At 47.6% G+C, this 26,442-nt stretch overlaps 1 protein-coding gene across 1 annotated transcript; it reads left to right on the top strand.

Annotated features, from left to right (window-relative positions):
• On the top strand, positions 1–26,442 carry LOC149332269 (uncharacterized). The gene is made up of 7 exons (XM_089557501.1): positions 1–161; positions 4,551–4,698; positions 6,425–6,543; positions 8,443–8,563; positions 10,111–10,275; positions 17,791–17,931; positions 26,293–26,442. The coding sequence occupies exons 1-7, from the start codon at positions 1–3 to the stop codon at positions 26,440–26,442; spliced, it is 1,005 nt and encodes a 334-aa protein (XP_089413627.1).

Below are 26,442 nucleotides of genomic sequence, written 5' to 3'. Positions count from 1 at the left end.
ATGTACCCTCCTGACCGGTTCTGCGACTACCTCTACTACTACAATGTGATCATCGTCGATGATCGCCTGCAAGGCGCGGAAGAGCAGACCAGCTGGAAGAAGTTCCAGGAACAGGCCAAGGCCTACAGCCATATCGAACTCGGAGTGGCCTTCCACTTCAGGTGAGGAACAAAGGACACATGTGGAATAACCCTTACAACAATTTTTTTAGAGTCTATAGACTGTCTATAGACTGCTGTTTACAAAGTCTATAGACTCTCTGCGGAAAATTCTACAAAATACTCTATAGACAATTTATAGATTTATGGCCAGTCACTTATAGCAAACTTTTGTTTATACACTGCCTATAGACTATGAATAAACAAAAAGAAATATGTATAGGAAGGCAATCGAGTCTATCAACAACTCATTACACTGTCTATAGACCATTTTTATAAGGGAAACATCCTTAATGAACGAAAATACGCCTCTAAAACAAAACGAGGAAGAGACGCAGACAGGACGGGAACTTCAAGTTACACGTTTTATTATTTTTTTCTATTCTTCACATGGCTTGTCCTCTACTCATTACGTTTGTTGTTATGTCGTACTTTCTTATAATCGGTTTTGCCTGATAGTTTTGGTGACTGAGCATGCGCATTCTTGCGAAGGTTTTTGGAAAGTTTGCATTTTATTAAGTTATAAGAGCAACGTTCGTCCTGTCGGTCTTATCGTCGTTTCGTTTGAATGCAGTGGTTTTGCTCATTTCGATAATCAACAATGTCAGCTGGAAATATCTGCCATGCAGACTTACAGCTTACTCGGCGCATCAGCTGCTCGACCCAAGCGAACACTTTGTGTTAAAAAAAACATCAGTGCTTGCTGAAAAATGTCAAGGACTTTGGATTGCAGCGTTAGGAACTATGTAGAACTGCTAGGAACTTAGATGTCACCGCTCGCACCTTTAAACGAATCTTGTAGCCGTTCTTTCGGCGTGCTATAGGCTACCGAGACGTGCTGTAGAACACCATTAGATTGAGTTCTCACTTGCAGCCACTGTAGCCTCTAAAGAAAAAAAGGAGCAAAACGCTGAGACAGCGTATGAGTATCTAGTTTTAGCAATATCGAACTGAAATAGCGTCGTTAGCCATATTCGCTATTTCCGGTGGAAATTTTTCGTTATATCCGGATATGAAACGTTTGAATGCCAGCGCAAGAAGACACATCCTTTGACACCACTTCGAATGTCCTACGTCAATTAGTTTGGCCGTAAAGAACGTTCGAAGTTTCAAGAAGCCATTGTTTGGGAACCAAAGGTCGTCGGTAAGAATCCCTATTATGCGCTAAGCTTTGATTCGACAAGTAATCTTATGCCGCGTAGCGCGCTGAATCGTTTTATTCCACTCGAACATCATACACCAAATAGGTGGTGCACAACCTCTGTACCAGTGGTACCATCCCCTCGTCCCTCTTGAACGTCCCGGTCTTTCATACTAACTCGACATTGAGTATGCGAGTATTAGGGCTAACGCTCTGCAATGAAAACCTCATTCTTCCTCCTACATCGCCCTCCTCGCGCACCGAGTTGAGGGGTATGTATTGTGATTTGGTAGAGGGGGGGGGGGGATTTCATGCGCCAACGGAACGAACAATTCGTGCACCGCAAGTGCTGCCTATAGATGGTGTGGCTAGGAGGCTATAATACCATGCAAGTCAAAAGAGTAGCGGCAAAATACACTTCAAAGGAAGCCCTCCAGTCAATGGCGTCGAGCGAATTGTCATGACTTCACAGTTAGTCCCATTTCACAGAGGCACTTGCGATTTCACGCTATACTTGCGACAGCTTTCTATAGCGCTGTAGCTGAGAGGCTGTGCAGGAAAGTGTAGGAGGCGGTTCTCTGTCCCTTTACCATGGGGAGTGGGCTACTCGGCACTAGCGGTCCAGCAAACTCTCTCCAGCTTTCCCCTTCACCCCTCCGCACCCTTAGCCGGAACAACAAACAACTGAATTACCACAGTACTGAGCAAATGACTGTCTCCTTCTCTTGCCTGCCTAAAGCCTCTGCTGTATTGCTACCGCGACGCCACAAGAGCCGATCGACGCCAATTGGCTAGGAGAGGCCTCCTTTGAATGCCATTCGCCATTGCCTTGTTTTGTTTGTATTCGACTGTAATAAAGTAGTAGTGGTGGGCTACAAGACCACCACGTGCATATAGCCCGACCCTTGCCGCGTGCTCTAACCCTCCTAAAGAAGCAATGCAATCGTCCCACATTCATGCATGCAAATGCAACAATTGCAAGGTCAGAATTATGAACAGCACACGCTGACAGTCGGCATTACCGTGGTGGGAATCGCATTTTTTTTTATAGACTTCAACGCATTTAGATACTTTTTTACAGACTTTAGCCTATTTTATTGAGACACCCCTCTCCGACAGCGTACATAACGATGAAAGGGCAAGCAAAACATTAAAAGGCGCAAAGATTTCGTATTCACATGCAACCCGAAGGCTCGCCGGGGATTCCTGGCTAAAGATTGCGTAGGTTTATTGATGTGCAATGTGAAACGAGTGGAGAGGAGGAGACACAGGGAAAATAACGACATTGAGAAAGCGCTGACTTGGCGAGAAGTTTACTCGAACTCAGCTCCTTCAGCACTTTTTCTGCGTTTGTGGAGATAGTCTTAACAATTAGGGATCCTTTTTTTACAAGACGCTGTGTCCAAAAATCTGTACGCTTACACGGACCTCGGAACTTCTTTTCTAGGGGGGGTCAGGACCTCAAACTTTTTATTTTATTTCTTTTTTATATTCAATATTCATTTTATGTTTTCTTTACTTGCTTTGTGGCTTTGTTTAATGCATATAAAAGTTATACCCACATGGGCGGCTTTATAAACATACATATGCAAGAAGTGATTGGCCGCATTAAGAAAATCTGCGCACAGTCTGTTTCAGTTCTGCCAATCATGCTCATGAACAACGGTCAGCCAATCAACGACTTCTGTTAGGAAACTATTAGTTTAGGTTACTCAAATGAAGGTTTTAAGGCTTTGAGAAACAATTGGTTTAGGTTGCACAAACGAAGACATTTCAGACCGGCTATATGAAATCAACTAGCTCAGTCATATTGCTTTACATTAATAACGTCCTAGAATAGAAACGTTTTTCAGAAACCTCATCTCAGCGCAAACTGTTGGAGACTGGGAACTACTGTCCCCTCAGCACAACTTCTAGAGGAGGGGGGGGGGGGGGGGGGGGCTGTAACATACTGGGTAATAATTCGTGATTTCTAACTTTCTTGAAAGACACTTACGGAGGAACTTTTAGCCTGCATAGCTCCGCCTTGTATGTGAGGGCACTGCACAACCGGATATGATATCGGCGACAGACGTTTCCACGTTTATGAGTTGCAACTGAAGCCGCTATCTCTATTGGTGGTCACTGCCTCGTGACCAAACTTACGGAGAGGATAGTCGGGTTCACGTGGGTGAATGCGTTATAGAGCGCGGAGGTAATAGTGGCAGACATGGCACAAGTACTCCCACATAGCTTTTAGCGTTTTCTGGGCGCCTTTGTTGCCTATAGTACGTGGTTTGCACTTGCATTCAATAAACAGCACGTAGTCTTTCTCTCTATTCTCTCAATTCATTTCATGCCTTGGTTAAGGCGCCCTCTAGAAGTAAGACATTGCAAGAACCTTGTCTTCCTCTAGAATTTCGCTTACTTCCTTTGAAGGGAGTGAAATTATAACAATACAATCACCTTTCACGAAATCCATCATTTTGGTATCACTCACAATTTGCAGCTTTCAAGTTGACAGTATATGGGCGAAACCTGCCTATAAGGACACGAGTGCAGGAGCAGGCCTGGATGGAACTGCGCTCGACTTGCAATTAACAGCATTTTACGACACAGTTTTTCTGGAATTAAGGCATGGGATTTCAAGCTAACGCTTCCTCATAGGCTTTTTTTAAAAATAATGCAGCTTTAAAGAAACCCTATACGTAAGCATAAAGTGAGATATGTGTACTTTGCCATGCGCGCGTCAGCCACACTGATTCGGTGTGAAGCTCCAGGCACATGAGAGGTTTGTGGCTTTAGATAGCTCCTTATTTACGCGGAGGGGGGGGGGGGGGAGGTGTGGAGGAAGAGGTCAGAGGCCTCCATGCGCAGGGAACTGGGCAATCTCTCCAGTATAGCACGTCACCACCGAAAACTAGTTGTTAAGGCAGATGCTTAGGAGCTGCTGATGGAGCAGACCCTTATTTTCTGTGGAGAAATGAATGTGTAATCCGGATGAAATAACCAGGGTGGTTCGTCAAATTATTATAGCGTTGCATTTCAGTGACACCAGCAACCCAATGGTATTAGTCGGTTTTATTCAGAGTATTATATTCACAGCGCGCAACAAAAACCGAATTTGGAATCTAGCCCGTTTCTGAAACATATCGTAGTCTCAGAAAGCACATTCTGGTTGACCCCTTTCGCCTAGTTTTTTGAGATCATCAGATGCAGGCTCAGGTAAAAGTGTAGTTTACTTAGAGCCTCCTCATCTCATCCCTTTGCAGTTACATCACCGCCAAGAAACTTGACGCTGCCAGGAACGCACTGGATATGCTGGCGCAAAAAAACATCAAACACTACGGAGTCCTCAACATCATCGGTCGTCTTCGCGCTCTCAAAGTGACGATGAGCGGTCTGTATGATGTCTTTCAAGTAAGTGCGTCGTCCTCGCTCTGAAGGCAGCCACGTCCAATACTTGATAACTGGCCCCTTTGCCTGATTTATGAACGAGGTCTGCGATTTTAGACATGAATAAATGGGTGGGTGGGTGGGTGGGTGGGTGAATGGGGGGCGGGTGGGTGGGTGGATGGATGGACGGATGGATGGATGGATGGATGGATGGATGGATGGATGGATGGATGGATGGATGGATGGATGGATGGATGGATGGATGGATGGATGGATGGATGGATGGATGGATGGACGGACGGACGGACGGAGAGATGGATACGGTGATGGGGAGATGGATGCGATGATGGGGTAATGGGGAGGTGGATGCGATGATGGGATCATGGTGAGATGGGGGTGATGGGGTGATGGGGAGATGGAGGGGATGATGGGGAGATGGAGGGGATGATGGGGAGATGGGGATCTTAAGAGTATCCCCTTTGAAACGGGGCAGCGGTCGATGCCGCATGCTGGGAATTCTTTTACAGCTCCTGATAGTCCATATGTCACTGCGGAACGGGCGTTCCTAAAATGCACACGGAGTTTCTAAAATGCACAATGGTACACGATTGTCATGGCTCTCGGGAAGAAGCTCCCATAGAGGCATTGCTTAGGGAAATGCAAGGTCCCTGAAACACACACTTGAATAGTGGGAAGTAGGGGTCAAACCATTGTCAGCCTTAGTGCGGTCACCACGGTTTCCGCAAAATGTAATCGTATTCGTCTTAGAAACTGAGGGCGTCATTGGCGAGGATTATATTCGCCTCTCCATGCTAGGAGGCAGATCGAAACTAGGATTTAATAAAAAGTAAGGGGCGGGCGTAGAAGACTAAAAGGTGGCGTACGTTGTTTTGAAGAGGTATGTTTCTTGTTAGGGAGCATGCTTTGTCCAGATAAGTGAGGAAGCCCTGTCGCTTCCCTGGCTCAAGCTTTTGCATCGTGCAGAAATATTTAGGACATTTTCTTTAAAAAAAAACACTCCTCAAACACTTCTCCTTTAGCTTACTGAAACTCCAGCCGGTCGTAGTGCGCGCTATGTGTCAAGAAAGCGCGGCAGCCGTCCGGCGGAATGAGTTTCACAATATTTAGTTTGTCAGATACAAAATGGCGCAAATTTTCAAGGCCGCTAGTGTTTGGAAAATCAGAAGTCAGCAAAGTCTTGAAGCATCCCGCGAATGCGAACCAATTTTCCCCAGCAATTTATCCCTCCTCGAATAATTCTGATGAATGGCCTTGAGGAAGAGTCGTTGAACGCTGACTCTTAGTCAAGCATTCGCATTTTCATTGCTCCAACCTGCCTCCTCACAGCCGTGCCATACGCACGCTTCTGGGCAAAGGGAGGGGGTTGGCGTTAACATGGTCCGCGGCCAGGTGACTGGGCCTCGCGGCACGCGCTGCTCGGCAACTGGATGAACCTCGCTTGGCAATAGAAGGCACTCCACGGAGTCCTCATTTAGCACCGCGTTTCTCACACTGTGATTCCCGCATGCCCCGCAGGCACGGAGATCGCGCCTGGTAGTCACAGGTGGGAGGGTGCCTACGTAGACGCCTTTGCCAGGCATTGGTTGCTTGGGCCTGGTGAATTCAGCGTCATAACAGTTAACTTTCCTTTAACGCTTTAGTTCAAGGCATGATATCAGTTCTTACTTAACCTATAGCTATCGCGGATTTGTTGATGACCTTAAAATCGCTCCTTTTTATGCTCCTGCAGAAATTCAAGGAGATCCAAGGAGACGATCCTTCAAGGAAGACCATAATAGCTATCGCATCTTACAATTACACCATAGATGCTCTTGAAGTGTACAATGACATCATCTCTACAACAGTTAAGTAAGTGTGTTTGTAGTTTGTAGCACTCATAATTTTATGGTTTATGGGAGTTTGACGTCCCGAAGCGACTGAGGCTATGATAGAGATGCCGTAGGCAAGGGCTCCGAAAATTTTGACCACCTTGGGTTCCTTAACGTGCACTGACATAACACAGCACACGGCCTCCAGAATTTCGCCTCCATAAAAATGCGACCGCCGCGGCCGGGATCGAACACACTTTTTTTGGGTCAGCAGTCGTGAAGCAGAGAAGAAGAAATTAAATGAGTTAGTACGAAAGAATTGAGGATTTGCTTATATGTGTTATTTGCAGAGATGTGGGATAGTGCTTTTCAAAAATTGAATCGATCGAGTACCAATGCTCCAACTTAGTACAAATGGTGTGCCTAAAGATCAAATTCAAAGCGGATGTGGTAGTAAAAAAAGCGAATCGAATGTGAATCAAATATGAATCTAATATTTCTCGACTACGTGCTACTTGCGGAAATGTTTGTAGAAAAAAAGCATTGCCAAAAATTCTGGACAAACTAATTTTTCAGCATGAAGTTGCTTATGAACGCCAGTTTCACATATTTAACAAGAGTGCTTGATAACAATCAATATTTCCGAAGACATTCCCCGGCAGGCTTGCATTTTCTTATTGCTATCGTCAAAAACGTTCCGCTTTGGTTTTTGTAGCGAAAGCTACATTGGCTACGAACTTGCGATTTCGCTGTGACGGTGCTCCGAGGAGGCACAAAGACTGACCTTGAACCGTTGCCTAGCAACCGGCGCAGCTGGCGGACGCCGCGCACTCGCCGCGCCGTCTGGTATGACGTCACACCGCTTGCCTCGTCGTTGCGCTCGCTTTCGCTACGTATATCCTCGCATAGCCGAGCTAAGCCACTGCCAATTTTTATGGCAGTCTAACTACTCGATGTCAGGGATGGACAAACGTTAAAAGGAAGATTTTCCTACGCATAGGAAGAATGGACTAATGCCTTAATTATTTCCATAAATATACCTGAGTATATTATATAGTTGCCTCACAATTAAAATTTGTGTCCAAGAATAAGGAAGAAGTCATTCAAATTAGCAAAGCGCTGGCAGCGGCATTGCAGTACAGCGCTATAGCTAAAGGAATTATAACTATAGCTGCGAAAAGAAACAACACTGATCCCCACTAGGGGTTATACAGGTAATACTACGTCGGTATATTAGGTCTATCGCCGCCATGTCATGCGTAAAGGAAATAATGCCGCCACACAAATGGACCGCGTCACGTAGTTGAACCCACCATCTCGCTTATACCGATCCCTCTTATACTGGTCACTACTGCATGATGTACGGCTTCGGAGGGGGTACTCTTTTCTAAAACGTATTGGAAGAAAACTACTGAGGTTTTTTTTTGAAGTTCGTGGAAGTTATTCGAACACTGCACTAGAGCATGCGAGTATATTCGATTCGTTTCGAATAATACTGAATGCGCACCATTTGTTTCCTTCAGCGTAACAAATAGGGGTGTATTGTATTCGCTGGTCGAAATCTGCAGTATTTTCTCGTTCTAAGTTATTTGTGTTCAGCTTGGTTTTAAAAGCTTATTTGCTAGTCGGAGATCGGGCTGTCTTATTTATTCACTGGGCACTTAACTACGCTTTGCGTATTGACCACCACCGCTGTTCAAAAAGATACACTTAGCATAACGCGTGCCGCTAGCGCTACCACTTACCGCCTACCACACCCCATCACTGAGCATGCGCACATCGCCCTCAGGGTGTCAGATGGCGCCACGTTCCAGTCAGCAGCGTGCCCGCCTGCCGCGCCGGGAGAAATCAATGAGTGTGCTGTACGCGGCAAGCGGTAGCAGTAGCGATGCGCACTATGCTAAAAGTATCTAAGAGTTCGTGCGTGCTTTTACTGCAGAGACTTCGCGGTGGACACGGTGATCGCCGTCTCCTCTGCAGGATTAGTGCAGGGCCAGGCTGACTGCCTCGCCGTGCCTCCTACCGTTCTCTTCGCACCGTTCCACGGTGCAACCGACCTAGTAGGTTTCTCTCTCAACGTCTGAAAGTATTCTGTGCTTACGCCGCGTTCCTCTTTATCGCGTCGCAGCGGACATGCTCGCTGCAGAAGGTACATCAGGCAACGCCTAAGTGGTATTATAGCGATTGTAGAAATTGCACCCAGGATGGAGACATTCAACTGTGGTGCGTCTTCTTCACGCGAACTTCACTGTTATTTCGTAACTTCCGACCCCCCCCCCCCCCTCCCAACCCTGTAACCTACACGCTCCCATACTTCACCGAAATTATAATAAGCAAATAAGAAGATAAAGCTACAATTACGCTCCCAATATGATATAAGCGGTCCTGAGCAAACTAGAGATTGATTGGCGGATAATTTTCAACATGCCTCGAGGCCTTGACGAGGTGTAAAACTCTATGAGCACGACGTCACTAACACGCTGTTCGGTGGTGCATTGAGGGCCATCCTCAGGTAGTAACCTGTACCTTGTTCTATATAGTCATTTCACGTTGCAATAGCCATTTGAGGAATCAGTATATTAGGTGACGTCGTCGCACCAATGATCTAAAAAGCTCGGTGATTCCTTGGCCTAATGCACAATGCGTTTTTGTCCCACCAGTCTGGCTTATACCCTCGCCTTGATCTCTAATGAATTTCCATATGACGACTTCTATAATTTAATGTTTACATATATTTTATGGAGTCAGTATGGAGAGTATGGAGTAGGTATGCACCATACGGAAGCACTTATGGGAATATGGGGAGTCTATATGACATCATGTACATTGCGTGAAATGCTATAGAAATGTGAAATCCTTATATACTCCGTAAAGATAAGATACGGATTTCTTTATACTTTTTTTTCATATCTTATGGACGCTATATTCTAATAATTCCACATCAACGCCTCATATGAAACTTTTCAGTAGGGATAGTTTGGTCGTGATATTATATTAACACCTACATCGTTACCATGACTAGCCTGCCAGCATGGTTGCCAAGGCGCAAGAACACTGCACGATTTTCTTTACACTCACCGCAGTTTCCGTGTGAATAGGGACGCTACTACATTTTTTCTTGTGGCATGGTTCAAAGCGTATTCGTGATTGCATATCAGTAACACGCCACCATAGCTTGGCAGACAGTCGCCACAGCCAGTGTCTCCCGCGGCGCCTACACAATGCCACTCAGATTAGTGTTGGTCTAACCTTGGTGTGCTCTAACACAGTCCAGATGCTGCATTTTGTTTGGTTTGGTTAGGTTTATGGCGGTTTAACGTCTCAAGGCGACTCAGGCTGCGTTTTGTAATGAATGTTATAGCCGTTCATTCCTTTATCTGCTTGCTATTGTTCTTGCTCCAGCATCGCTGCTGGACCTGAGCAGTATAGTGCTCGGTAGCTATCTACACTGACGTCACACGTAGCATCGACCAGTGGCAAGGGGACATAGGACTCATTAGGAAAGTTATATAGATAGAATACAGCGATATTTCAGTGAGCACGAGTGGCGCGGCGTGTCTGAACCGATGCGGCTGACGGATAATCCTAATTCGCACCGAACGCGCAGTATCTGCACAGGAATTTCATCAGACCCTACATAAATCCTCGGACCCTGTTGGGCCTCTCATTCGAACTGGGCGCCCTGGTCTACGAGCTGCGAACGGACGCACCGGACATCAAGCGCATCGCCTACGCCCCGTGCGTCAACGTGGATATCACAAGCCAGGATGCCGTAAGTTGTTCATGGATTGTCAAGTCCGTGGCTTGCTGGACTCAGTGTCTTGTGGTCGTACCTCGTCTCGTAATTGATCGGCACTGAAACCAAAACTGCAGCTGCCACCAGCTAATCGCGCAGGCTGCCACGCCTCCACCCCTCCCCCCGCCCCTGACCACTCGCGCAACTGGTGCATTTAACTGAGTTAGACTGTAGTCAAGTGTTTTAGTAAAACAAGGTACTTAGAAGTAGGTCCTCCTAGTGTTTTAAATAGGTGCAAATAATATTGTGCGAAAGTAGTCACCTCTCTTGAATCTAAGAAGCACCGTACTGTGCGTTAGTAGTTTGCAGGCCTCATAGTTGGCAAAAGAAAGAATTAACAATCTATTTTAACGATGCGCATCACAATGCAGGGTAATTTATCATGTACAGATTTTTATTTTGAAAACTCTGAAAAATACGTCAGTGTGGTCTGAGCTGGACTGATGGCCGTCAGCATCGAAGGTCAGATCTTATTTTAATTTTTCTTAATCGACAATGTGCTTCGAAATATTGAACATGAAAAATATACACCTGAAAGCTTGTTGAACCAGGCTTTCCCGTATTATTTAATTACCGGTAATTATCGTGGCAATTGTCCCCGAAATGAAATCACTTTCTACAGTGTCAATTACACTAACTATGCATGTATTTGATGCGCAACAAGTCCGACAGACGCCATTTTATAAGAAATATTGAAGGGGACACATAGGCCCCGAGTTAAGGGTATGACACGGTAGCTGAATGGGTTAATTTCTCTATGCGCAAAATTGTTCATTCCTTAACTAACATTCACAGACCCATGAGAGTCCTCATACAACACATGGCGCAGTGGTTTCAGGGGTTAAATGGCGCCCTACTTTCCTTCAATGGCAGGCGCTTCTACCAATGGGGGCATGCGACCCGCGTTGCCCTTCTTAGCAACCTTTCACGAGCAATCATCAATTGAACTGCCACCTGCCACGGTGCGGAAATTACCTCACCATTCGGTGAGCAGGTTTTTATGACTGCTCATGGTTGTGTGACCTAGATGGCCAATCTGCTTTTTGGGTTGCTTCTCTGGGGATTTTTGGTGGATTACTCGCTCGACGACGCCGACGCCGTGTTTTCTGTGACGCGAGCTCCTTAACCCTATCAGGTTAATACCAATCGCTGGAAAGCCAACTCAACAAGCTTTCAAATGTGTATTTTTGGTGTTCGATGTTTCCATCCCCCTTGCCGATGCGAACAACAAAAAATACAGGTCACTTTCGATGTAGACCGCCATCGATACGGCAGTGTAACCTACCCCCTAAGATCAAAAATAAAAAGTTCGTCAGTTAATTTATGTTGACTAAGAGTACAATCAGTGATCTCTATAAGGCTCATAATGTCGGCCTGACTGGACAGTCCAGGTCGAGAGACCGCGCCGGCGTCTCCCACTTTTAAAAGAAATGTTAAGCCACCCTGTATAATTTCCACGATGGCTGCCAAAGAACATTCAATTAATGGGTTAAAAATTCAGTCATTGTCGGTCACTCGTGGGCACCCAAAACGCTAATGTATACTAATCGAAATGTATTGGAGGCCATGTATGCAGCTGCATGTTAGTGGCTGCGAAAGGACTGAAGCATATCTTGGGTTTTGCATGTCATAGTTTTTCTTCTCATATCGTTGCTTGGTGTCGGTATGTAAACCTCCCGAGTGAATACTTGGGGTAGTGCCGTGCGTGTTAGTCGAGGAACCTCCTACCGATTTAGTGAGCACTTTATACAAAGCGTGCATCACTGCAAGATGTTATGCACCACACTTGGAAGGGAGGTGTCCTGCGCGTGGCTAGATCCGCCTCTCCTCACCCCCGAGCCCGGAATACGGAAGGAGTGCCCTGTGCGCGGCCAGATCCTCCTGCTCCTCCTCACCCCCGAGCCCGAAGTGCCGTGTGCGCGGCTAGATGCGCCGCTCCCCCTCACCCCCGAGCCCGGAGTATGGAAGCAGTGCCCTGTGCACAGCCAGACTCCGAGCTCCTACTTACCACAGAGCCCGGAGTGCAGAAGGAGTGCCCTGTGCGCGGCCAGATCCTCCCGCTCCTCCTCACCCCCAGCCTGGAGTGCCGAATGCGCGGCTATATCCCCCGCTCCTCCTCACCGCTGAGCCAGGAATGTGGAAGGAGTGCCCTGTGCACGGCCAGATCCTCCTCACCCCCGAACCCGGAGTGCCTTATGCGCGGCTAGATCCCCCCGCTCCTCCTCACTGCCGAGCCCGGACTATGGAAGGAGTGCCCTGTGGGCGGCTAGGTCCCCACGCTCCTCCTCACCCCCGACCCTGGAGTGCAGAAGTAGTGCCCTGTACGTGGCATGATCCCCCCGGTTCTCCTCACCCCTGAGCCCGCAGTGAGGAAGGAGTGCCCTGTGCGCAGCTAGATCCCTCCGCCGCTCTTCACCCCCGAGCCATGAGTGTGGAAGGACTGCCCTGTGTGCTGCTAGATCCCCCGCTCCTCCTCACCCCCGAGCCCGGAGTGCCGTGTGCGCGGCTAGATCCCCCCGCTCCTACTCACCACCGAGCCCAGAGTACTGAAGGGGTGTCCTGTGCGCGGCCAGATCCTCCCGCTCCTCCTCACCTCCGATCCCGGCGTGCCGTGTGCGCGGGTAGATCCCCCGTTTCTCCTCACCCCAGAGGCCGCAGTGCGGAAGGAGTGCCCTGTGCACGGCTAGATCTCTCCGCTGCTCCTCACCCCCGAGCCATGAGTGTGGCAAGAGTGCCCTATGCGCGGCTAGACCCTCCTGCTCCTCCTCACCCTCGAGCTCGGAGTGCCGTGTGTTCGGCTAGATGCCCGCTCCTACTCACCACCGAGCCCAAGAGTACAGGAGTGCCCTGGGCGCGGCCAGATCCTCCCGCTCCTCCTCACCCCCGAGCCAGGAGTGCCATGTGCGCGGCTAGATCCCCCGCTCTTCCTCACCGCCGAGCCCGGAGTGTGAAATGAGTGCCCTGTGCACGGCCAGACTCCGCGCTCCTACTCACCTCCGACCTCAGAGTGCAGGAGTGCCCTGTGCGTGGCAAGATCCCCCCGCTTCTCCTCACCCCCGAGCCATGAGTGCGGAAGGAGTGCCCTATGCGCGGCTAGATCCCTCGCTCCTCCTGACCCCCGAGCCCGGAGTGCCATGTGCGCGGCTAGATCCCACCGCTCCTACTCACCACCGAGCAGAGTACAGAAGGAGTATCCTGTGCGCGGCCAGATCCTCCCGCTCCTCCTCACACCCGAGCACGGAGTGCCGTGTGCGCGGCTAGATCCCCCGCTCCTACTCACCGCCGAGCCCGGAGTTTGGAAGGAGTGCCCTGTGCGCGGCCAGATCCTCCCGCCCATCCTCACCCCCGAACCCGGAGTGCCGTGTGCGCGGCTAGATCCCCCGCTCCTACTCAGCACCGAGCACGGAGTACGGAAGGAGTGCCCTGTGCACGGCCAGATCCTCCCGCTCCTCCTCACCCCCGAGCACGGAGTGCCGTGTGCGCGGCTAGATCCCCCAACTCCTAGTCACCGCTCAGCCCGGAGTATGGAAGGAGTGCCCTGTGCGCGGCCAGATCCTCCCGCTTCTCCTCACCCCCGACCCTGGAGTGCCCTGTGCATGGCCAGACTCCGCGCTCCTACTCACCACTGAGCCCAGAGTGCAGAAGGAGTGCCCTGTGCATGGCAAGATCTCCCCGCTCCTCCTCACCCCGGAGCCAGCAGTGCAGAAGGAGTGCCCTGTGCGCGGCTAGATCCCTCCACTACTCCTCACTTCTGAGGCCGGAGTGCGGAAGGAGTGCCCTGTCCGCGGCTAGATCCCTCCACTGCTCCTCACCCCCGAGCCCGCAATGCGGAAGGAGTGCCCAGTGCTTGGCCAGATCCCCCCGCTTGTCCTCACGCCCAAGCTCAGAGTATCGAAGGTGTGCCCTGTGCTGGCCTACATCGCCCCCGTTCGTCCTCACTGCAGAACCCGGAGTCCGGAAGGAGTGCCCTGTGCGTGGCTAGATGCCCCCGCTCCTTCTCGCCCTCGAACCTGGAGTGTGAGGGAGTGATGTAAAAAAAAATAACGCACAGGGAACACACGGGACGGAAAGTAAACGACGCAGACAAGCGCTAACTCGCAACTGAGGTTTATTGCTGACGCGCGCAATATAAGGTAGTCACTTTAAAAACAAAAAACAAAAACAACCACAAACAGTCCCTCCTCGAAAGACCAAGTCAGAGGAAAAAAAATTGAAATTGAAGCATCAGGCGCCAATCATCGCTGTGGAAGGTCAGTTAAAAAACCTTTATCAAAAAAGGAATTCAATGCAACGCTGAGGCTAAAAAATCGATTTCACAGTCTGCCAAGTTAACAGAGGGCTCACTGATACACGGATTCCGACATTTCCTAATATGGTATGCCTCCATTATCTCGCGTACACGCTGATCTCGATGTCTGAAAAGTATGACGGTACTAGAAAAAATCGGTTTGCAAATTTTCCCCTTCTGCTCTTCTTTTTTGCTACATTCCCGGCAATGCTCAGGAAGATTGCCATAATGATCTTTTAGGGAGTTACGGTGTTCACCAAGCCTAACGTTGAGGCATCGCCCCGTTTGTCCTACATAGACAGCTCCGCAGGACAACGGTAGTTTGTACACTACACCCAAGCTGCAGGGAACAAACGGGGCGCGGTGCCTAACGGTGCATCCGCGCTTTTTTCGCTTATCTCCAACACCTTCCTGCCTGTTCCGTATCTGAGAGCATAAACTGCTCAGCTTGCTTGGCCCGGAAAAAACCACCTGGACGCCGTAGCGGCTCCCTACCTTCTTTAACCCATGTGCCATTCTATGCACGTAGGGCACCACGCCGACTTTATGCCGCTCCCTTCCAACGTCTTGGGATTTTTGTGCCCTTTTAATCCAGCGCACTAGTTTGCCGCACGTCATCGAGATGACATGCATGGGAAACCCTGATTCCTTGAGCCTGTTCACCTGTGCAGAGACGCTATTTTGGAAGGAGTGAATGCACGATTTGGTGATGGCTGCCTTAATGCAGGACGTCGCGATACCATTCTTCACGATTTTTGAGTGTCCCGAAGCAAAATTAAGAAGGGCCTTGGCTGAACGGAGGCTGTAAGTCCAGCAAATGTGATCCTTGCACATGGACAACGACAAGTCTAAGAACTGTAGCACCCCTTCTTTGGGTGACTCAACGGTGAAATTCAAACCTGAGCTGCATTCTTTAAAAACGTTCAAAATGACAGGTATGCTATGAGTTAGATCACACTGATATGAAAACACAAGGTAGTCATCAACATATCTGCAAATTTTTTTAACCAAACCTGGTGAATTAAGTTCAATGTTTCGGTCCACCTGTGCGAGGAAAATGTTACTAAGTATGGGGGCTACGAACGAACCGATGCAAACCCCTGTACGTTTAATGAACAAGCCTCCTTCCCATCCGATGACGGTTGAGGAAAGATAGAAAGAAAGAATTTCCATGAAGGACTCTACTGAAACACCGCACCTGCCCATAAAGGCGACTTCATCATTGTCATCCGTGATACACACTTTAACACTTTCCATTAATCCTTCATGAGGCATCGAATAATACAAATCTTCAACGTCTATGCTAAAAACACCACACTGTCCAAGGTTCATGGTTCTCAGAAGGTTGACCACAGCGTCCGAATTAGGTATCCCGAAGGGATCCTGGACAACCAACGACGTGAGATGTTCTTGCAGGTATAGGGCGACCAAGCGCTGCCAGGTATGACGCTCTGACACAATGGAACGAAAGGGCATGCCGGTTTTGTGCGTCTTTGCAGTGAAAAATACCGCTAACTGCCCCCCGTCTGACCTCTTCACGGAACTCGCCAGCTTCTCCAAATTGTGACCTAACAATAACGAAACTGCGTGTTCTTTAACCTCCTTGCACTTGAAGTCAATTCTTTTGAAGTTCTTATTGATGGCAGCTGCAGCCTTTTCTCCAAAAGTTATATCCGGCATCACCACGAAACACCCTTCCTTATCAGCGCAGACTACACTCAAATTCTTCGAGACAAGGAAGTCAACGAGAGGGCTGGTGCACTTTACCTGCGTACAGGGCACTTTACGTGCCCTGTACACGGCTAGATCCCCTCGCTCCTCTTAAGCCCCTAGCCCGCAGTGCGCAAGGAGTGCCCTGTGCGCGGCTAGATCCCCCACTGCTCCTCACCCTCGAGGAGCCCGGAGTGTGAGGGAGTGCTGTGTGCGCGGCTAGATCACCCGTTCCTCCTCACCCCCGAGCCCGGAGTGCGGAAGCAGTGCCCTGAACGCAGCTAGATCCCCCCGCTCCTCCTCACCTCCGAGCCCTGAGTGCGGAAGAAGTGCCCTGTGCGCGGAACGCCACAAGATAGGAGCGCTTTCTCGGACAGGCTGTGTTCGGCCGCCTGCTCTGCATGCGAGTCCCGATGTTTGTAAGTGATGGCAACTAAATAGGCCTGCATCCGAGACGAGTTTTAGCGAACCTAGGTTTACAAGATTTGCTCGTTGCTGCTTTGTAAATATATCGCGGCCGTGCGAAAGCGAAGCTGTTCGCCACTCTAGCAGGAAAAGGGATCTTCAGTGGGATCCCGAGAGCGGAGTGTGTACAGACTCTTGTTGTTTTTCTCGGCAGGACTTCCCGTCTTTGCAGAATGTTTCATTTGCTGTGCTACCCTGCGGCATTTGGGCATTTAGCCAGATCGTTGTGGTCCCCATTGGGGACGGGGACATAGGAGTTAAAAGTAGCAGGGGGCCTCATAAGGAAAGTTGAGCAGTTGAAATCAAGAAGTACTCGAGTGTAGAGCCCCTACTGAAAATTGCCACATGAGAACTCCCATAAATCCATACGTTTCCATATAGATTGTATGGAGTCGGTAAGCAGCGTATGGAGTCGTTGGAACTATATGGAAAGCTCGTGTAGAAGCTTATGGGCACAATATGGCGTGATGTACATTGCATGAAATTGTATAGAAAGTATGTGGAATGTATATGGATTTATGGAGATACGAAGTTTATGGAGATACGATATGGATTTCCATATATTTTCTATATCTTATGGACTTCATACTTCCATAATTTCATACCAGCGGCTGATATGGAACGTTGCAGTATTGTTGGCCGCTACTGGTACATGGAGGGGTTAATCGGATAGATATAGGGAATGGCGTTTGCCCTTCAGTAGCCGTAGTTAGGCTGATGATGATGATGATGCTTTGGATGGACCAGGGCCTTCTTCGTCAATTCAGCCTATGATGCAGTCATCTGTAAACATTTTTCTCTTTGTTTGATATTGTGTTGTGCTTTATTTATTAGGTGTAAAGAAACTGTTAACATCTCCCGAAGTTGTCTTCGGCCAATCCGATATAGCAAACTCCAACCTACAAGATGACCTGCAATCCTAAATTTTTCATCAGCACTAGTTCCCTCTCAGAATGTCCAGAGAGAGGGAAAATGAGAACTGGGAGCGCCTGGATGATGAGTGCTTGACGGCTCACTAATCGTTGCAGCTTTGTGCGCTGGATCCGGACGCCTTCGACGCATCGAAGCAGTCCCTAGGCAGCAACTTCGAAGTGGTCGGTGCGTTTCTGAACGCCACCTCCAAGAGGCACGTGGTCTTATCCGAGTTCAACCACACAGTTGTAACCAAGGTCAGTTCAGATGTATCCGCATGTCTTGTTGAGTGAGTACTTTTGCTAAAGAACTAAAAAAAAGCGAGGATGAGTTTCAAAGTTATTTACAAATTGATTTGCAAAATTATAAGCACCTGGAAGAAAATATAAATGCCGAAAAAATCTTCTAATAAAAGCATAATCATAACTTGTTTAGAAAACAATTATTATTTTCTTAGCAGTCTATGCGGCGAACCTTTTTTCTGAAGCGGCATTTCAGTAATTTTTTTTTTGAGTATGACGCGCAGTCTTTTAGGGCACACGCTTGAAGCGTGAGAGTGAAAGAAAAAATGTTATGCACTACTCCCTGGATCATGGGAGCATTCGTGGGTGGAGCCCCTTGTCCAGGACTCCTACACCGCCTGTTTACAGGATGAATTCCGAGGCCGGAATTGGGAACAGTTGGGGATAAGAATTACTGGGAAATACCTAAGTAATCTGCGATTGGCTGATGCCATTGCCTTACTAAGTCACTGAAGACCTGAAATGCAAAGCACGATCACTGAGTTAGACACGCAGAGCAGAACGGTGGGGCTAAAGATTACCCAAACCATGCAGAAAACGAAAGTAATGTTCAACAGTCTAGCAAGGGAACAGCAGTTTGTATTTGGTAGCAAGGTGCTGGAAGTAGTAAGAGAATATGTGTACTTAGGGCGGGTAGTGACCGCTGATCCGGATCATGAGAGATAAATAACGAAGGATCAGGTTGGGGTGGAGCGCATATTGCAGGTCTCTCAGATCATGAACGGCAGTATACCAATATCTCGTCAAGAAAAAAGTATACAACAGCTATATCTTACCGGTACTAACCTATGGGGCAGAAACGTGGAGGCTAGCAAAGAGGGTTCAGCTTCAGTTAAGGACAACGCAGCGAGCTATGGAAAGAAAAATGATAGGTGTAACGTTAAGAGGTCGGAAGCAGGCAGAGTGGGTGAGGGAACAAACGCGGGGTAATTACATCCTAGTCGAAATCAAGAGGAAGGAATGGGCTTGGTCAGGGCATGTAATTCGAAGGCATGATAACCGCTGGTCTTTAAAGGTAACGGAGTGGATTCCAAGAGAAGGCAAGCGTAGCAGGGGGCAGCAGAAAGTTAAGTTGGCGGATGAGATTAAGAAGTTCGCGGGGATACAGTGGCTGCAACTAGCAAAACACATGTTTTGTTGGAAAGTCTCGGAAGAGGCATTTGTACTGTGGCGGGCGTAGTCAGGCTGATCATGGTGACGATGAAGCATGGTTACGTGTTTGTTAGGAATTGTCTCCAACTTAGTCTGCTCTTTGATGAGTTGGCTATGGGGTCGGGGATAGATTCTCCTTAATGAACTGCGAACATGGCTTGATGCCAATAAGCTTGAACTAAACATAAAAAAACTAAATATGTGCTTTTCCGCGCCAAAAATAAGCCCCTTGATCATAATATCCAACTATATTTTAATAACACAGAAATTTAACAGGTGAATTCTCAGAAGTTCCTAGGAGTTCGTTTCCGCAGTGACTTGGGCTGGACTGATCACGTCAACAGTCTGCGGATACGAATATCAAGATCAGTTGGATTCATTCAATGACTTCGTTATCTTCTTCCATTCCATGTAAAAAAAAAAAAAACAGTTATATTTTTCTCTGATTCATTCTCATATTGTGTATAGTATCTTAGTGTGGAGAACATGTAATAAAACTGACTCGGATAGGTTGTTCTCTCCGCAAAAAAGAGCCTTGCGCATTTTGGGTAGGTATCCTGCTAGTACTAATGACATGTTTGCTTCTTGTAAGGTGTTACCGTTTTTTCTATGCTATAAGCACTATTTAGCACTCCTAATCTACCAAAAAATAAAACATGACTTTGAATCTTTTTCTCGTTCTTATTTGAATGGAGAAGTCCTACATAACTTGCGCACTTTTCTTTGATTGCTTCTAGGCCTCGCACTAATTACGGCACCCAGGCTACAAATCACCAAATAAGTTTTATGCAACACATATCCAACATTAACTGCTTGTGCCCAGGAGAGTGTCACCATTCACCAATTCAAGAAGAATATGAGCCATCTCTTGAACACCCCCGTGTGAAATTTTGTTATGCATACCTGCTGCATTCATTTTTACTCCTACTGTTCTGTACTTTCTTTTTTGTTCTGTGCGAATGTATTTTTCTTTTCTACTCCAATTACTATCACTCATTGTTGATGACTTCTTGACTATTATTTTCTGCCTGATCAGTGTTTGTGTTAGTGCTTATGTTGAATTCCTGTCCCCCTGTGTTTGATGTACCACTGTTCTCACGGATATGTCACTCTGCACCATCTGCACCGACGTGTAATGCCGGTGTTAGGCCTCGTCAGGAGACACTATAGTCTCCTTTAGCCTCTCCCCGCGGACACCATGTATTGTTGTCCGAAATAAAATGAATTGAATTGAATTGAATAGCCTCCTAAGGTTTTGCAGTATGTTGTCGTGTGTCAGGGCAGCTGGCTCGAGTCCCGACGCACCACTCCTCGCTCGATATGTCCTCGGGCCATGGCGTCCGCTGCGGGATCCTCGGCCGAGCCGGCGTGTGCCGGTGCCCACTCGATGGAATGTTTTTCTTCGCTTGAGCCACCTTGGCTTAGAAGGCGGACAGCATTCTTGCCAATGCGGCTTTTCATGAAATTCAGACAGGCCGTCTGCGAGTCGGTATGGTTACAATATATTCGCCCCTTCTCATCTCATTGCCGCTCTTTTTCCTTTTTTCCCCTTTGTTCCCCTCCCCAAGTGTAGGGTAGCCAAATGGGCATCGCCTGGTTAACCTCCCTGCCTTTCCGTCCATTTCTCTCTCTCTCTCTCTCTCGCCCCTTCTGTTGCCTTCGGGGAATGCGAGTGAAATTGCAGCCTGCTCTGCTTAGGCAGACGCACAGCGCCTTATGCTGACGCTGCTAGCTCCTAGTGGGCGTAGTTGATTGCCGCTGCCACCAAGCCTCTGTGTCATGGGTAGCTGGCTGCGTCTACAAAGAAGGATTCCTTTTTACCAGCGATGCGCTGTTTTAACACCCGAAACCTTGCTTACCTCCGGGTTCGGTGCTGTTGTTGATATATCGGCTTATGGATGGGTAGAACTGTGTAGTTCGATTTGATGGCGTCCAGTACGTCCTCCGTCTCTTGAATAATCTTGTGTCTGACAGAGTTGCCTATTCGTCCTAGTAAAGCCCTGCCCATGGTCTTATGTAGATGTTGTTCCTCCTGCGCCATGAGAAGTGTTTCCTGATGCTTTAGGTATGGGTTGGAGACCCCAAGGTTCGTTAATTTACGCATAGGAGCTCTCGGAGGTACATCCAGCGCCATGTGATATGCCTTCCGAGGCTTAGCCTCTACTTGCTCGACCTCTTCGTATGTAACGATTTGGTGCCGTAGGATGTACGTGACTCTACCGACCACTAGAGCTCGTATCAGTCTGACCGTGTCCTACTCCTTGAAACCTCGCCTTCTGTTGGCTACTCGGATGATCATGCGAGTCACTTGGGCTGTGGATTAGTAGAGGAGTCTGGGTGTGTGGTCAGCTTTGTGGTTGGATTGTAACCACATGCTCAGGATCGGCAGTGTTGTTTCTTCTGGAATCTCCGGTCCGTCAAGGTGAATGTTGAGTCGTAGGTCCTTGTTGTATCTACGTGACTGGATGCGTATGAATTCGGGCGTTCCTCGTGAGCGGGAGACACTGTGTCCCCTGGCGTATTGCCTAATGCCGGTCATGGCTTCTTGGAACCGGTCGTTATTTTCCCCAAGGCATCCCTCGTTTCACCGTACCGTGACATCGTCAAAGTACATGGCATGGCTGATGTCTTTGATGCGCTCGAGCCTTGCAGGCAGGCTTGACATGGCTATATTGACAAGTACAGGAGAGATCCCTGAACATTGCGAGGTGCCTTTGTTGGGCATTCCCAGCTTGTCCGATCTAGGTTCTCCTACTCCGATTGTTATTGATTGGCCCTTTATTGTGGCTCTAACGCAGTAGTGGATCTTTTCGCCGCTGCCTAGTCGACTTAGCCCCGTCGGACTGCATCATGGTTGACGTTTTGAGAGCCTCCTTTCAGATCTATGGCTTGGACGAATACTGTTAGCAAACTTGGGTATGTTGAGTCTTCCTCTTTAAGTAGAAAGAGGATGTCTTGCATCGATAGGTGCGGTTGAAAGCTGAACATGGTTTTGGGCAGAAGGTAGTTTTTCTGGAGTCTCTTACAATTTTTTATTTCTATGTCTTCTGGCTGATGCTGTATTGCTGTGGCTTTGGACACCAGAACAGCTAACCTGCTACCCTCGGTACGGCAGACATACGTAATGCTAGGCTCGCAATTGGTTTCCCGATGAGCTATTATGTCGGGCTGAGTGAGCTGTTTATTTATGTATTGTTCAAAATTTTGGCTGTTTATTTCTGAATCCTCTACAATTTCATTGCAGCTTTGTAATTTTTGTGTGCGCCTATGATACAGCCGGGCCTTTGTACGACGTCATATCCGTGCATCGAGGCGTTCTATCACTCGGGAACGATCATAAAAAAGTGATGGCGACCTCAGATCCAACGGTGTACATGGACCTTGAGTCGCCAGGCTGTATCACCATTTTTATTTATTCGGAGTAAGGCCCTCCACATACATGGTCTGTTCTGAAAGTAGTAGGACTCATTTTTTTAAACAAAACATATTCAAGAGAATAGTACAAACGATTACAATTTGTCAAGGTAGCACCCTTCCGCACCTACACGCTGCTGCCAATGAGTTTCACAGTTTTCGTACGCTTCCAGGAACGCCTGGACCGGAAAGCTGTTTAGCTCCCTCGTCACGGCCTGTTAAACCACCTGTACCGATCCGTGATGTTTCCCCTCGAGCGTCGATTTTATTCTCGGGAATAGAAAAAAGTCTGGCGGGGCCAAGTCGACGCTGTAGGGGGGCTGAGGCATCGTTACCGCCTTGTGCTGGGCAAAAAATCGGGGTCCTCATTCACATCATGAAGATCCTACCGGTTGGCCTTTTCCTCCTCTGACAACACTCCCGGCACCAACTTCGCGCACGCTTTCCTCATGGATAAGTTTTCTATCACGATCTCAAAAACTTGGGTTTGAGGAATGATCAAGTCATCAGCCATCATTCTGATGCTCATTCTACGATCACTGTTAAGTAAACGTTTCACTCGCTACACATTTTCGTTGGTCTTGCTGGTCGAAGGGCGTCTGGAGCGTTCGTCTTCCTCCACTCTTTCCTTACCTTCTCGGTACAGCTTGTTCCACTCAAAAAACACCTGATCTACCCATGGAAGCCTCACCGTAGGCCTCCTTAGTCATGTTGTGAGTCTCTTTGCCCGTTTTACCAAGATTTACTCAAAATTTAATCGCGTATCACTAAAATCCAGTGAACGCTCGATGATTCTGCGTGACGAGACGTTTCGACAGGGGTTCACAGTACAAGCGACCTCCTCTCTTAAACGGCCGAGAGCCGATTGCCGATTTTCCCCAGCATTCCCAATATCCCCCTTCAACGATCCTGCACGCGCAGACCACCTCTCGTCCGCCCGTTCGCGCAGGAAAAAACCAGTCCTACTGCTTTCAAGACAGACCCTGTATATAAAAGTTGCAGAGAAACCTTTCTATGAATATAGTTGGTTAATGGTTGTAGGAAGAAATTGTTGCTCTCCTTAAGTCTCGTCTTAACGAGGGCTCGCTGAAGAAAATCGTGGGGCTCAGCATCCGCCACAATGGGAAATAACCGATTTGTTTATTTGGAACGATTGAATAATCAGATTTGCCATGGATATCTAATAATTCTTCATTTTGAATTTGCATCTCTCGTTGATTCTTTCATTGTACCCAGACTGTCAAGCCGCAGTAAAATCAAGGAAATGAGAACCAACGTAGTCACCTTTGTCTATTTCTAATTTTCATTTGTGCGTGGAAGAAATCAAAGCCGGATTAGTGGCGAAACCTTGCCGGAACCTAAACTATTTCGAATGCACCATGTTAAATTTTTCAAGACAATATCATCATCTTCATCATCAGCCTGACTACGCCCACTGCAGGGCAAAGGCCTCTCCCATGGGTCTCCAATTAAATCTGTCCTTCGCCAGTTGCGGCCACCGCATTCCCGCTAAATTGTTAATCTCATCCGCCCACCTAATTTTCTGCCGCCCCCTGCTACGCTTGCCTTCTCTCCTTCCTAGAAGATAGGCGCGACCTTACTTCTCTTTAGGTTTTGATGAAATAAGCCATACTCAAGAATTAAGTTCATTATATTTGAGAGAACATTAGCAATGGCATCTACAATCAGCTTCACATCATTTCCATTGATACTATCTAAACTTGCGGAAGATAGTTTCATATTGATGATCTCCCTTCCGGCCTCGTCAGGTTACGTGAGAAAAGGAAGAATGCGGGGTAGGTCAGAGTACGAGGTGCGCAGGGAGAGTAAAAGGAATGGCTTAAAATAATTAGCGATCTCGAGAGGTATCATTAGATATTGCGTCATGAATGATAATTGATACGAATGAGTAGGAGTTCCTGTTGAGTAAAAAATTAATGAGGCACGTTGCTTGTTGAAATTGGCGCCAGAGATAAGGATTTCACTTTCATGATTACTTTTTCTGGCATTTTTAACAGTACAATCAAGGTGCAACAATACTTTTGATAACGTTGATGTATGCGAGTGTTAAACGGTTGTATTTTTAGATTTCTTGTATATATTTTCCTTCTGTCTTACGGTTTTAAGAAGGCCTTAGTGAGCCAAGGGATCTTAGAAGATGAATAGTTCTTTTTGCTTAGAACAGCTGATGCTCAGGAAGCCAAGCAATCTGTAATTATGCATGAGAATGTAATGTAGGCTAGCTGACCATTTTGTCAACGAAGATACAGTCAACCAATCTGTAGAAGATACCATAAGAAAGAATTTTGGACGATTTAAGATATCCTTACTAAAACTGTGTTCTGCGGCGCCAGGAATATGTTGCAAAGTGAAGGCAAGATAAGTAACACCAATCCTTACGATGAAAGCTGATGGAGGATAGAGAAGGTTGGTTAATGCATGGTGAATGATATAGCCTGAATCGATTGAAATGTTAACAGTTGGAAGGTGGAATAATGAATCAAGGCCACACCAAGAAAACAGTTAATATGATGGCCGCTCTGGGTGTTAATGTCGAATGCATTCATATTTATGTCACCCATAACAACGAAAGACTTACATTACTTAAGTATGACATCAAGTACAGTATCTAGAACTACACAGAAGGCAGAAATATCCGGACTGGATGACTTTTATATACAATCAAATTCAGAATTTCGATTTTCGATGGAGGCGAAATTCTAGAGGCCTGTGTGCTGTGCTATGTCAGTGCACGTTAAAAGAGCCCCAGGTGGTCGAAAATTCCGAAGTCCTTCACTACGGCGTCCCTCATAGCCTGAGTCGCTTTGGGAACTTAAACCCCCATAAACCATAAACCATTCCTATTATCTATGCCAATACAGAATGATCCATCTCAATCCAAACTGACTCTCAAAAAGTCACATTCAAGCGCAGGTTTAATCTTCGTTTACATTTTATGCTTAATGAAATGGCAGAACCACCATGCTGTGTAGAAACAGGATTACAAAATCCAGGAGAGTCAGACGGAAGACGGTACACGTTACTATCGGAGCTTCAAACCGATTCCTCAGACACAACGACGGCTGGAGAGGTATGACCCTAAGAAGATAACGTCAATTGAAATTAGTCACAATGTTTTCGTACGCTTCGCGCATTGAAGTTAATTGCAGAATGACAGAGATTAGAAAAACGTGGATTGATCTGGAACGAACTTATGTAAGGAATGACACCACGCTGGCCAGGAAAGCTGACGAGCTTGGGAAAGCAGTAGGCAGGGTTTAGAAGGCTTTCTTCTGCCGCACTGAAGCCGCAGCTGCACAAAGATTGTATGTGTGAAAACGTGTGAAGCCTGTCTGGCTCATGGTTTTCCCTTGCTGGGTCGTCGGAACGCCTGGCGAAGATATTTATTCGATAAGATTAGTTGATAAAGACGGCGATGAGCAATGCACAGCACGCGAGTGTGTTGCATGGGGGTGTGGTCATGCGCCGCTGAACGAGGATAACAGCAACAACAACACGAGGCGCGATCAGCTGAGGCGATAACATAGTGCTCTCGTACAGCGGCCAGCGAAGCTGATCTGTCATCGCAGTATGTATTTTCTTGATATATTTATGATTTGGCCTCAAGGTCAAGCACACGAACTCTCTCTACACACGATACACGAACTCTGTGAGCAGGTTGGACGTCTTGAAATAGTGCTTTCGCACTAATCTGGAGAGCCTAACCGGGTGGTCCTGCCTTTCGTGCAGTACATGAAAGTTGAAGATCACCGCTTCCTTTCGAACATCTCGTGGCTGCTCTTCGACGTGCACCTGGGAGACCGTGAGGGGCGATGCGGAACGGGACCGTTCCACATCCTCGAGCAGTTCTGCGAGGTCTTCAAGAAAACCTCCTGCTGA

The sequence above is a fragment of the Amblyomma mixtum genome, chromosome 8, assembly GCF_055824585.1.
Source record: "Amblyomma mixtum isolate Tamu chromosome 8, ASM5582458v1, whole genome shotgun sequence".
NCBI lineage: Eukaryota > Metazoa > Arthropoda > Arachnida > Ixodida > Ixodidae > Amblyomma > Amblyomma mixtum.
This window is presented reverse-complemented; position numbering and strand designations above follow the sequence as displayed.

Bases quoted from the DNA above. Each gene is read 5' to 3' on its own strand.
- LOC149332269 (XM_089557501.1), top strand. From the start codon at position 1: ATGTACCCTCCTGACCGGTTCTGCGACTACCTCTACTACTACAATGTG. The intron at 4,699-6,424 runs GTAAGTGCGTCG...ATGCTCCTGCAG, and splicing joins GTCTGTATGATGTCTTTCAA to AAATTCAAGGAGATCCAAGG. The intron at 10,276-17,790 runs GTAAGTTGTTCA...TAATCGTTGCAG, and splicing joins ATATCACAAGCCAGGATGCC to CTTTGTGCGCTGGATCCGGA.